This window comes from Hyperolius riggenbachi, chromosome 10 (assembly GCF_040937935.1).
Source record: "Hyperolius riggenbachi isolate aHypRig1 chromosome 10, aHypRig1.pri, whole genome shotgun sequence".
Lineage (NCBI taxonomy): Eukaryota > Metazoa > Chordata > Amphibia > Anura > Hyperoliidae > Hyperolius > Hyperolius riggenbachi.
In genome coordinates, this window is record NC_090655.1 from 88,696,860 (window position 1) to 88,710,746 (window position 13,887).

A 13,887-nucleotide genomic window follows, 5' to 3' on the forward strand; every position below is an offset into this window, starting at 1 on the left:
AACTGCAACTGTGAGTCTGATGCAATGTATAAAAAGCAATATAAATGAAAATACAAATAAACTTCTTTGCTACAAAATGTTCTATTCCTTATCCATACTACACAACTTCTACAGGAAAAACAAAGCACACAGGAGAATAATGTTACCTAACATGACCTTTTCTGATTGCTGCAGGTGATGTATCCCCAATGTACAGTTAATCGGATCTGCTCAGATAGCCACAAAAGATCTAATAGGAATCTATAATCTAAATTGGGGCAAAGATTATTATTACCCTATCAGAACAGCGTTTAGAGATGGCAATCTGCTAGTTTGGCAGTACACAGCAGTTTTGGGCCAGGAAGCAGTATAAACTGTGCAACAATCTCCTGGGATCTGCAGTATGTGTTTGAATTAAGTCTAAGTACTATACAGGATGAAGCTTAATCCAAAATGATTTCTCTTCACTGATTAAAGTAAAAGTGGTGAAAGAATTATATTAGAAGTCTAATCCTGTAGCAGCAGCTATAGACAAGTAATGCTGAGCCTTAGAAGGAAAACAGCTGAAGTGCAAAGTGTATAACGGTCCAGAGTTATGTGGAATTCATCCGTTACAACATCCGCCGCACACACTGATCGAGCTAAAATGCAACTTGGAACAGAGTTGAGAAGGTCGCAATACAGGAAGTCCTTCGGCTCAGAATAAGGGAGATTTTCCTTCCAGACCGTGGCGGCCGGCAGGAAGATTATTCATCCCTTTTCCAGCCTCAAAAACACACACTAGAGGCAGGCAAGATGATTCATTCATCAACTTCCTTTAGAAAGCCCCAGTCAGCCTAATGAGCTGCAAACTTCTATCTCCCAGCAAGGATGCAGCCGGCTGTCCACCAGACTTCCACTCTCACTTCACAGCAGTTCTCTCCGGCCCTCTGTACTGTATATAGTCATCTGCAGAGATCTTTCACACTGTCTACATTCTTCCCTCAGCCACCTCCAAAGGCCCAACTACACAGCAGATGTTCCTTATTTTGTCAGTGAGGTTATGGAGACATAAGGGGTTCTGGGCCTTAATTACCTAAATGTGTAGACGGACCATTAATATTGAAGAATCCTGAATAACTGGTAGTGGAATTTTCAGGATTGTTATTACATCAGGTTAACAGATAGTAATCTAAGGCTTACCCACATTAACCCATTTTGTACCACTGACTAAAGTCAGGGACACCTGGCAATTGCTAGTGCTTTAAAAGCGCCAGTGTCCCGTATAGTGTATGCCATCACTGCAGCGATCGACAGCGATTCAAGATTTGCGGGAATAGCTTTTCCATGATTTTGGAGCGATCGTGGTTTAATGGTTACACCAAAAAAATTAAAAAAAAAGTGCAAATCATGATCGCTCATGTTTGTGTTCAGTGAAAAATTGGGGGGGGATGGAATCAGCAAAACTAACTATTTTGCAATCTCCAGTGCGCATAAACCCTAAGAATATTTTATTAAAAATCCCAGAGGGTAACCCACTTAAAGAGACTCCGTAACAAAAATTGCATCCTGTTTTTTATCATCCTACAAGTTCCAAAAGCTATTCTAATGTGTTCTGGCTTACTGCAGCACTTTGTACTATCACAGTCTCTGTAATAAATCAATGTATCTTTCCCTTGTCAGACTTGTCAGCCTGTGTCTGGAAGGCTGCCAAGTTCTTCAGTGTTGTGGTTCTGTTATGCACTCCCCCCTCAGGGGGGAAAGAAACACACACATGATCTCTTGAGATTCAAAAGGAATGCTGTATACAGCCTGCTTGTGTATGGATGTATTTTCTATGTGTGGACATACTGTACATCAACCTACTTCCTGTTTTGGTGGCCATTTTGTTTGTTTATAAACAAACTTTTTAAAACTGTTTTTAACCACTTTTAATGCGGCGGGGAGCGGCGAAATTGTGACAGAGGGGAATAGGAGATGTCCCCTAACGCACTGGTATGTTTACTTTTGTGCGATTTTAACAATACAGATTCTCTTTAAAATGTACATGAGACCTGGTGAGAAATGTGTATGTACAGTGCAAAACATTACCAGGTTGTTCTACTCGTTTTATTTTGCTGCCTGAAAGCGTTAATTTATAGGCATAGAAGTGACAGCTTCTGCCTTGTTGGTACCTAGTTGTGAATATATAAGGCCTCTTGCACACTGCACGCGATTCCGATTCAGATTCCGCTTTTTAATCAGTTTTTACATCCGATTCAGATTCAGATTTGCAGTTTGCTCCCTGCACACTGCAAATCGGAATCTGAATCGGATGTAAAAACTGATTAAAAAGCGGAATCTGAATCGGAATCGTATGCAGTGTGCAAGAGGCCTTAAACATCACGGATAAGCATATTACAGCCATAAGAGTTTTCCTGGCAGAATGCAACTTCTGAAAGCAGGGGGAGATAGAAAAAGGTCAATAGTTCATGTATTTTTATTCATTCATTCATTCATTCATTATACTTTGTAAATATTTAAATATAAAACCATGGGATACCTAACAAGAATAAATGCCAGGATTAGGAGGATAAATATGATTGGTTCTCAGTTTATTTTCAGCTTGGGTTCACTTTGTAACCCAAGGCTCAGGAACCAGCTAAGCCTTGTACACACAAGGAATGCCACCAGCGAGGGATCGTTACTTGATCCCTCAGGAACAGTGCGGGGCTAACAGTACAAATGCATTGCTAGTCTTTAGACTAGCAACGTGTGTTAATATGCAGGGCTAAAGTGTGCCCAACAGAGCGTCACACACGTTTCATGACATGCAGTGGTCAGGGTGAATAAGGAGAACAATGCTCTCAGCCAGCAATCAGCCACCACTGGCCGGGGCAGAGGCGTTAGTTTACAGACCCTCTGGGCCAACTTTCACCCAGTGCGTGTTTGCAGTTACATTGAAGTCTAAAGCCTCAATCTCCCGTCCATTAGTTATCCAGCAAGCTGGCAGATATTAGCGAGTCTACAGAATTGCATCACTGCCTTATTTCTCCTACTTCCACTTAAAAATAGTGATGTGTCAAGGAAATAACATTTTGCTTAAATGTTTTCACATAAAACAGAATGCAAGCACAAGCCTAGATAAGCATTAGCAACGGTACAAGCGCACTTCACAAGCGCCTGTTGGGTTCACACCTGTGCCATAGCAGAGTCGCTAGTACATGAAGGAAGAAGCGGGAGCACGGCCACAAGCAATATGTAACATTAATGTTGAATATTTTCCAAGGCCAGGAACAGAGGTGTTTAACCAGTTCGCATTCAGTCGTTTTTCGCTTCATGCATCCGAACAATGTTCACCTCCCATTCATTAGCCTATAACTTTATTACTACTTATCACAATGAACTGATCTATATCTTGTTTTTTCCGCCACCAATTAGGCTTTCTTTGGGGGTACATTTTACTAAGAGCCACTTTACTGTAAATGCATTTTAAAAGGAAGAATAAGAAGAAAACGGAAACAAATCATTATTTCTCACTTTTCGGCAATTATAGTTTTAAAATAATACATGCCTCCATAATTAAAACCCACGTATTGTATATGCCCATTTCTCCTGGTTATTACACCATTTAAATTATGTCCCTATCACAATGTATGGCGACAATATTTTATTTGGAAATAAAAGTGCATTTTTTCCGTTTTGCATTCATCACTATTTACAAGCTTATAATAAAAAAAAAAAAGAAATATTTCATCTTTACATAGATATTTAAAAAGTTTAGACCCTTAGGTAAATATTTGTGTTTTTTTTTTTTTTTTATTGTAATGTTTTTTTTTTTTTTAATTAAACATTTTATGTGGGTATTTTTGGGAGGGTGGGATTGAAATTGTATTTTTTTTGTAAATAGATGTGTATTTTTATTTTTATTTAACATTTAGATGTAGTTTACTTTTTGGCCACAAGATGGCAGCCATGAGTTGTTTACAGTGACGTCACTCTAAGCGTACCACGTACGCTTAGAGCGACATAGGAAGCAGAAAAAGCGTAGCTTCCGAGAGAAGCTGTCGCTTTTTCTGCGGGGGAGAGGAATCAGTGATCGGGCACCGTTGCCCGATTCACTGATTCACTGGCTAACAAACCGCCGGCCGGGAGCGCGCGTGCACGCGCGCGATCGGCCGCGTGGACGCGCAGGAGCGCACATGGCTTCCTGGACGTGAGTTTCACGTCCAGGAATGGCAAATAGTTAAGAAGATCAAGGAAGCCTGTGGACTATCCAGAGGGCTTTCCACTACTGAGCTAAAATATTCAACTTTCATTTTTAATTTATTTACACTTTAAGATTTTGCATATTCAGTCTAGTGTTGCTGATGCTGAGTACCTTATTAACCCTTTCCAATCCTACATCGGACTACTTAAACCAAGCGAGAGGGGTGGTAGACACTCAGACAAAGCTGTGATTAAAATATGAACAGTCCGACATCCTGCAGCAGTACTATACTCGGTAAAAAGCTACTTCGGACTGTGTCAGTCCAACATTGGCCTTTTCCAGCACAGGTTTAGTGTCGGACATGGGCCAACATAGGAAATATGGCTGCCAATAGATGACGCTGTTGCTGGATAAAATATAAGTCTGACACTGATCCCCGCCTGCCCAATGCACTGCCACATAATTTAAAATATCTGGTAGCATTTGGGCTCGTCCCTATAGGCGCAGAGGCGCCCCCAGGCACCAAGCAGACCAAGCGGCCGCTTGGGGCCTTATTTTTAGGGGCCTCGGAGGCTCAGTGACTTCACACTGTTGTCCGCTCCGCACTGGGATGGCCGCGGCGTCTAATTAGGCAGAGCAGGGCTATGGGAAGATGGCGTCCGAAGCCCTGTACTGGAGACTATTTGTCTCCAGTACAGGGCTTAAGACGCCATCTTCCCGTAGTCCTATTCCATTCAGCGTGGGAGATGGGAGGCGCAATATCTCCGGGGGAGCTGAGCACCAGAGGCCGGCACGGCCGAGACAGGAGACTTCTGCTGAAATGTGGCCCACATTGCGTTTTATTTTCTGGTGTCTGGGGTAACTGTTGCTGCATGTATTATTTAATAGTCATAGTTGGCTATATTTGCTGCTTTGAAGTTATGGTTACGCTCCGCCCATACAAGGTCATGGCCACACCCATTACCCCCCCCCCCCAAATCCCCCCCCACACCCATTTTTCGGCGTGAACACCCCCTAGTCCCCCCTCCCACATGTCATGGCCACACCCCTTCTGCAGAATAGCCACACCTGCAGAATAGCCACAGCTTTGCGCGCCACAGGATGGGGACACTTCTTCCAGTCTGCTTGGGGCCACAAAAACCTTAGCTGCACCCCTGTATAGGCGCCATTACTGGATCTTGTCTTATCTAATAGGTTTCTTGTGGCTGCGCTCCCACAGTGTATGCATGCATCCTGACTGGGCATGTGCAAGCAAGGTCCACACATGCCCAGTAGAACAAAGCAGCTTCATTCGTACTGGGGGATGTGGTGATTGTACACGTGCATGCCCAGTACAGACAGGAGTGCAGCCACAAGAAGAAGAGACCTGGACAGCATCAGTGGACTCTGAGTGGATCTAAGAAGCCTCAGAGAACCATCAGAGGCTTCCCACTACTGAGGCAAGTATTCAGATTTAAACCTCCTCCCCGTCACAGGCTTTAAGGTCTTATGAGTGGCTGGAGTTACACTTTAATTTAAGTTCATATTTGTATCATCAGGAGGATAGGGGGAAGTCTTAGTAAACTGGAACATGATCTACAACTCACAAGGTGTCAGGAGCACTTTGGAATGAGAACATTCCTTAGGAAACTGTAATTATGTAAAAACACATAACTATGTTCTTCTGGCACTGGGTTAAAGGTTCCAAGCTGACCAGGATCGTTGGGGTCCTGGGGGAGAACTGCCCGAATCTGCTTGCACAGTAAACAAAGCACAGTCTTACAATAACAATCTGAAAAAAAAAACCTCACAAGGGGATGGCGCGGTTCAGCTGCAGGCCTTCCAGTCTGAAACCCGATGGGGAATTCGGAAAGAACACGAATATGTTAGCTAAACAACAAATTCCTATACATCCCATCTGGAGTAGGATTTAGCACAGCAATTATACAGGCGTGAAGTGCAACGTGCTTGAAAGATTATCAGTATCATCCACACATGTAGATTTCACTACTCATGGCAAGCAATTGTGTTACTAATCAGTTTGTAAATAAGTAACTGATCAGTGATAAGATATGCACCACAAACAATCATCCATCCTGTGAAAGTAGATTCACACAGCAAACAGATTAACAAGCAAGGCCTGACTGCTACAATGGGGAACCATTCACACTGAAGCGATTTCTGCAGTGTTTCAGCACTTTGCTGATTTGTCGATCAGCAAAGTGCTGTGTACAATGTACACCTGTGGGACTATTTGCACGGCAGTGCTTGGGATTTGCATAAAATTGCAAACGTGTTGCATGTAGCATTTTTGAAGCAATAATCATACTCCAAACAGGAATACAAAATCGCCACGTAAAAAAATAAATATCGTTAAGCGATTTCACAAGTGTGAATAGGGCCCAACACTGCACACTGCTCAGCTTGGAGGAACATGCATGTTTATTCCTATGGAAAGAGGATATCCTAATATAAATGCAAAATGCTAGGCATTAAAGGACAACCGAGGTGACATGATGTAATAGACATGTATGTACAGTGCCAAACTTTTTTTTCTCTGCCTGAAAAAGTTAAACAGTGGCAAGTGACAGTTTCTGCCCGGGTTGAGACCGGTTCAGACTGGGTCAGACTATTCCAGTTATCCACCACCCAATACTGAGCGATAACAAGCACCAGGCTGGTGCAGGAGGGAAAAGATTATATAGATAGGACAGAGATTTTCTTAGCGCATTTTTCAATCTCAAGTGGGTCCAAGGTCTTAAGACTAGTAGGGGCGGTCAATAAGTTGCAAATAATTCCAAGTTGATGAAGAATGGTGCAAATGTATGCATCTTGAAACTGTTTTGCTAGTCCTTAGGGCTCTTTCACACTACAGGCAGCGGTGAAAGGCTAAAACGCGGCGTTAACTGACATTCATCTGCAGATCTGAAAATCCATCCTGGTGGATCTGATCTGCAGATGAATGTCAGTTAAATCATGTGTGTATGATGATCTGCAGATCTCATAGACTATCATTGCAATTTGCAGGAATGTATTTTTGGCAGGAACAGATCTTTTGCAGATACTGATCTTTTGTGTCTGTACAGCATCTGTGTGTGCAGCATCTTGCAAAGATTTTTTTCTGATGGGGAGTTCAGCTCCATAGAAAAGACTGTGTAGAATATGGCTCTTATACTACAGGAAGGGTGATAAGATTGGTCTGTGATCTTTCATTTTCCAAAGACCATGGTCTGATGTCTGTATGTGGCCTTAGGTTGGAATCACAGTGGTCAGTTACATATCACGCGCATTACAATGTGTGTGCACTGCAATGGAGACTGGACATAGACTTCAATGCAAAGCATGCCTGCAGTGAGTTAAAGTGATCATTTACAACACTACACTGAACAGGCCCATAGAATTGTATGGGCAGTGAGTTGACATGAATTATTCTGCAACAACTGAGCACTGTGAACTGGGCCTCAGAGACTGTATTAAATGCCAAGGAGTACTGTATACATCCAAGGGGAAGCAGTTATTTTTTTTCTAGATCCAGTTCAGCTATGGCAGGTTTTAAAACATCCCAGAATATGTCCACTTTAGGCCCAGAGTTTCCTAATCTGAATAGGTAATCGTAGGGACATCTATATGCACAATGGATATGCATCATGGTATAAAGAACATTGTGAACCCAACATGCAGGGTCACTGCGTGAAAACTAAGTCAGAACTGCTGCTTCCCAGGGTGTTCTTACTTCGGGTGACACCATACACTAAGGCAGGGATCATACCTAAGGGATAACTGAAGGCATATGGAGGCTGCCATCATTATAACCATTTAAACAATAGCAGTTGCTAGGCTATCCAGCTGATCACCTGCCTTTATTTAATACTTTAAGCCATCGACCCTGAACAAGCATGCAGACACTACTGCAGCTAAACAGATCAGCAGGGCTGCCAGGCAACTGGTATTGTTTAAAAGGAAAAATATATAGGAAAGAAACCGAGAGACCAATATAGTGTAGTATGTACTGCATAATAAGGGTATGTGAAAGAGTACAATAGATATACTCACAAGGCAGGGTTACCTCCAAGGCAACCTCTGTACAGGCAGGCTCTTGTAGAAGACAAAAAAAAAAAAAAAAAAAAAAAGACAGGGAGACCGGGAGCCCGAGCTGGTGTATTATCAAAAGGGACACTGGGAGTATATGTGTGAAGAAATAGACTGACAAGATTAGGTTGCCAAAACAAGCAACCACTTTTCTCGCCTGTGAGGAAGTGCAGTCCTCATTCGGCCTTGCTTCTGATGATATGGGAGGTCGCACCTCCAAGCAAAAGACTGGTCACTAGGAAGACTTCCAAGTGTACACTCTCCAGTACAGGGGTATAGAAGACTGGGAGAGGGTAGGAGGCGCCTGTGGACATATATCAGTAGTTTGGATCAGATATACAGTAGTTAGAGTAAGGTACTATGGTTCCTACCTTATAGCAGTAAAACTCGTAAGGTAGAGGTTATTACTTCTCAAATTTTATTGGGGCACACATGACACCGCATTTCACGGTCAAAACTGCTTCCTCAGGTCTATAGGTGTGCCTGGGGAATAATGTCACTATCCTGGGCGCCAAAAACTGCACCCCAATAAAATTTGAGAAGTACTAACCACTAGCTTACGAGTGAGTTTTACTGCTATAAGGTAGGAACCATAGTACCTTACTTTAACTAACTACTGTATATCTGATCCAAACTACTGATATATGTCCACGGGCGCCTCCTACCCTCTCCCACTGTACTGGCAGGTGAGGAGATTGTCCTGTCCCCACTCAGGAATAAGAAGTCTCTCTGTAGATAGGAAAAATTGGGCCATCCCCCTCCACCAAGGGTGGATGTATATAGCTATGTAGGAAAAACAGAGGCGCCAGAAGAATAGAACAATGATAAAAAGTTTAAAAATGCTTAGGAGGCAGTGTTGGACTTACCTCCTGCAAGCAGACACTAGAAACTGTCAATTTAAGTAGATACAAATTTTATTGGCATACTCCAAAGGGGTCTGCAACACGTTTCACAGGAATAAACCTGCTTCCTCAAGCAATAACATACAGGAGCACACAACAGCATCAAGTCCAGGTGACACCAAGTGCCTGTCAAAAAGGAAAAAGCAACCTCCATATCCTCACTTCAGGTGTCCTTTAAGTCTGCCGAAAACAGTCCCAGTTTTCAAGGAACAATTCTTTGAGTTTTCTGCACACTTCAGCCAGCAACCAGCTGACTGTCAGCACACGTAGTGTGCCATGAAAAAGCAACAAAGCTTGTATTTTTTTTTTTTCTCCTGCACACAGAAATCTGCACATACCACTGCAAATGTATGCCATTTTGCATCCCAACAAAATGCATGTGATCCCTGCAAATGGGGTCCATTAAGGACTCTACTATAAGCCACCATCCTATGGTGCAAGCCCCTGGTTCAAAAGTAATTCCCCAAACACTGACATTGGCTCTGCACTGGGAGTCTAATTATAGTGTGTGATATAATTGTAACTGAGGTCTATTGGCAGTCTGGACGGTACAATCACTTTTCACATGACCATTCCGCACGGTTGCCTGCACTTTCAAATCTTTTATGAGAATGATGCTGCTAATGCACTGCACATAACCAACCCACTGATTATAATGGGAAGACCTAAAATTCTAACAATAGTTTATAAAAAAAAACAAAAAAAAAACAAAACACTAAAGATGTTAAAAAGTGAAGAAAACTGAGCAATTCAAGAGAATACATCCAGGAAGATTGGAGCTTACAATTCAGCACTTTGTAAGTGTTTAGGGTTACAGGAAGCAGAATTAGTGAGTATTGGACCAGAACTCTGCACAAGATTTGGAAGACTAATGACTACTTCATCTTTTGATTAATCAAGCCATCCCAAATTTTAATCAGTGTAACAAATCTGATCAGCCTCATGCAAAAGTTCCATTTCACCCCCCTCAAAGTCCTGTTAACATAAAGCAAACAATTATTGAAAGTTGGAAAGATAAGATTTGATATCACGTCTAATTACAGAGATACCAATTATTCAGGTGACTTAATAGATGGTATGTATATTTTGCTTTTATTTTAACATGTGGGTAAAGATGTTAAAAATAAACCATTTTATTTTGATTTTCCAAATTCTACCAACATTGCCATTGTGACACATTGCCACTGTTAATGTTTACATCCCATCATTGACATAACATTTACACACTTCACATAGGGTTCATGAGAATGATCAGTGACCTAAGACCCAAATAAACCTCATCCCAAGTTTACATAACACCCCCCTACAGAATGCACTTTATTTTGATGATAAATTATGTTGAGGGCCCTCTTGCCTGTTTATGGCTCTTTAAAAAAAAATGGCAAAAATATTTTGCAAGTGGGAAATTCCTATATGGATTTCACTACATTTATAGCAATCGCAATGCAGAAGAAAAAGAAAAAAAAAAAAAAAAAAAAAAAAAAAAAAAGCAGATAAAATTCTACATCACGCCTCTGTACAAGAATAACTAGTGTTTGGCAATAACTAAAAATCCAAGAACTGGATGGGTCTAGATACATGAAGAATAGGGCAAAGCCAGCACCACAAGGAGTAAACATCCTCTATCATCAAGAAGCCAGCTGTTCTAGCAAACAACCCCACTGGTGCTGGCTTATTAAAGAATACCTCCACTATGAATTCTAAATCATGAACTTGAAAAAACAAACAAGTCTTACATGCTGTCCCCTACTTCCAAGCAGGATACATTCCAGGAGTTTGTAAGTTAATAATTTGAGTCATGTGTTCCAGTGAAACATGGACAAATGATTTACTTTCAGACTAGACATACAATAGAACATTTTTGGTTGTTTTCAACTACTTATAGTTTATACAACACTAACAAAAACAAACCTGAATATGTTGGACATGGCAACAACTTGTTATGTATGAAATTGGAACTGGAGTCATTTGTAAGTTGTGGACTACCAGTAGGTGTTAAGGCGCTAGTTTTCAGGACCCAGCCGGAAACCTCATCAGGAACAGTTCTCCAATCACAGCTCCCACGCCAGGAAAGTGTTGCGATTGGGCGAATATTGTGGTCTATTGTACAACCTATTGGAAACCTAGCAGTTCAAGAGGGTGCTGTCACTCAATCCTTAGTGCAATTTCCCTGTTGGGGCCCTAAACCAGACTAGCACCAGTTTGGAGTGAAGACATAAAATATTTTGGAAAGGCATCCAAATAAACTAAAGAACAAATCTTTTGTTTGGTTGAGTTTTTAAAGTGAGGTTATAATATATTGTGGCATGAAAACCAAACAACAAATCTATTATAAATCTATGATGATATTTATAAAGTGAATGGAAATCCTAGTGGTGTAGGAGAGAGGAGTCTGGGCTGTGGACACATGGCAAAGGGAAGAGAAATAAGTTAGCGGAAAGTTAGTGGAAAGTTAGAGAAGCCGGAGTAGCGGATCTGCAGCCATCAGCCCTGATGCTGATGAGTCACGGCCCGGGGATAACGGATGCCCCCGGCCAGCATTGTTCCCCGGGAAGCCTGCCTTACCTTGCAGCATAGTCTCCAGCTTCTTCCTATCCACCCGGAATCTCTCCTCGCCCCACTCGGGGTCGTGCGGGGCGGCCGGGCCGGGAGAGTCGTCCTCGGAGCCGGGTAGCGGGGAGTCAGCGCTCCGCTCGCTATTGGAGCCCGGGTCCGACTGGATGATGTATCCGCTCATGGGGTCGCCCTGGGCTGCCATTGCTCATATACGAGGAGGGAGAACGCCGGGCGGACTGACACACATACAGCTCGGATGCTGGAGCGCTGGGCAGTCGCTGAGTGAGGCTCCCTCTCTGGCTGCTGCCTGACACACACACACACAGCTATACTACGGCCTGACGTCACCGCACATACTTCAGCCCTGCTCTGCAAGCAATCATCATCATCATCACACACATGTGCAGGACCAGGCTGCACTGCTTGCTTCCCACTCTGCTTGGCTGGCCTCTGACTACTAAAATATAAATTGCTTTATTATTATTCCAGGACAATGGGCTCTATTCTCAAAGAGCCAAAAGTACCGCAAAATTTTACCGGTAAATTCCCGCCAGCGGTAAACTCCGCATTTTTTTAGCATTCACTAACATTTTCCGCATGTTTGCCGCATGCGGGAAAAAAGATGCGGAAACAGGCATTATTCATGCGGGAATCATGCGGTAAAAAGGTCGCATGAAAAAGTGTTTAAAAAAAAAAAGTTAAAGTCCACCAAGCACAGCCCTTAAGCCTCCACACTTCATTAAAGTCAATGGGATGCGGAATATATCACCTACTTCTTGTAGGTGATAAAAATTCGGTAATTAACGAAGAAAAGATGCGCCTGAACATCTTTGAGAATTGATCTTTTATTGCGGAAAATACCGACTTTTGCGGAAATTTTACCGCATGAATCCCGCACTTTTATCACACTTTTTCCGCATGCGGAAAAAACATGCGGAACATTTTGAGAATCCCAACTTGCCGGTATTTTGGGTGCAAACTTCCCGCATGTACTTTACCGCATGCGGAAACTCATTGAGAATAGAGCCCATTGGGCTCTATTCTCAAAGAGCCAAAAGTACCGCAAAATTTTACCGGTAAATTCCCGCCAGCGGTAAACTCCGCATTTTTTCAGCATTCACTAACATTTTCCGCATGTTTTCCGCATGCGGGAAAAAAGATGCGGAAACAGGCATTATTCATGCGGGAATCATGCGGTAAAAAGGTCGCATGAAAAAGTGTTTAAAAAAAAAAAGTTAAAGGGCTCTATTCTCAAAGAGCCAAAAGTACCGCAAAATTTTACCGGTAAATTCCCGCCAGCGGTAAACTCCGCATTTTTTTAGCATTCACTAATATTTTCCGCATGTTTGCCGCATGCGGGAAAAAAGATGCGGAAACAGGCATTATTCATGCGGGAATCATGCGGTAAAAAGGTCGCATGAAAAAGTGTTTAAAAAAAAAAAGTTAAAGTCCACCAAGCACAGCCCTTAAGCCTCCACACTTCATTAAAGTCAATGGGATGCGGAATATATCACCTACTACTTGTAGGTGATAAAAATTCGGTAATTAACGAAGAAATGATGCGCCTGAACATCTTTGAGAATTGATCTTTTATTGCGGAAAATACCGACTTTTGCGGAAATTTTACCGCATGAATCCCGCACTTTTATCACACTTTTCCCGCATGCGGAAAAAACATGCGGAACATTTTGAGAATCCCAAATTGCCGGTATTTTGGGTGCAAACTTCCCGCATGTACTTTACCGCATGCGGGAAGTCTTTGAGAATAGAGCCCAAAGTCCACCAAGCACAGCCCTTAAGCCTCCACACTTCATTAAAGTCAATGGGATGCGGAATATATCACCTACTACTTGTAGGTGATAAAAATTCGGAAATTAACGACGAAATGATGCGCCTGAACATCTTTGAGAATTGATCTTTTATTGCGGAAAATACCGACTTTTGCGGAAATTTTACCGCATGAATCCCGCACTTTTATCACACTTTTTCCGCATGCGGAAAAAACATGCGGAACATTTTGAGAATCCCAACTTGCCGGTATTTTGGGTGCAAACTTCCCGCATGTACTTTACCGCATGCGGGAAGTCTTTGAGAATAGAGCCCATTGGGCTCTAGTCTCAAAGACTTCCCGCATGCGGTAAAGTACATGTGGGAAGTTTGCGACCAAAATACCGTCAAGCTGACATTCTCAAAATGTTCCGCATGCGGAAAAAG

The 13,887-nt window shown here is 42.4% G+C and overlaps 1 protein-coding gene across 2 annotated transcripts in view; it reads right to left on the reverse strand.

Annotated features, from left to right (window-relative positions):
* BICC1 (BicC family RNA binding protein 1) overlaps window positions 1-12,010 on the reverse strand; it is a 376,259-nt gene extending 364,249 nt beyond the window's left edge. For both annotated transcript variants that reach the window (XM_068255070.1, XM_068255069.1), the window contains exon 1: window positions 11,683-12,010. In XM_068255070.1, coding sequence (XP_068111171.1) covers window positions 11,683-11,875 — 193 coding nt within the window. In that variant the 5' untranslated portion in view covers window positions 11,876-12,010. The remainder of the gene's footprint in view (window positions 1-11,682) is intronic.
* Between the last annotated feature and the right edge of the window lie 1,877 nt (window positions 12,011-13,887).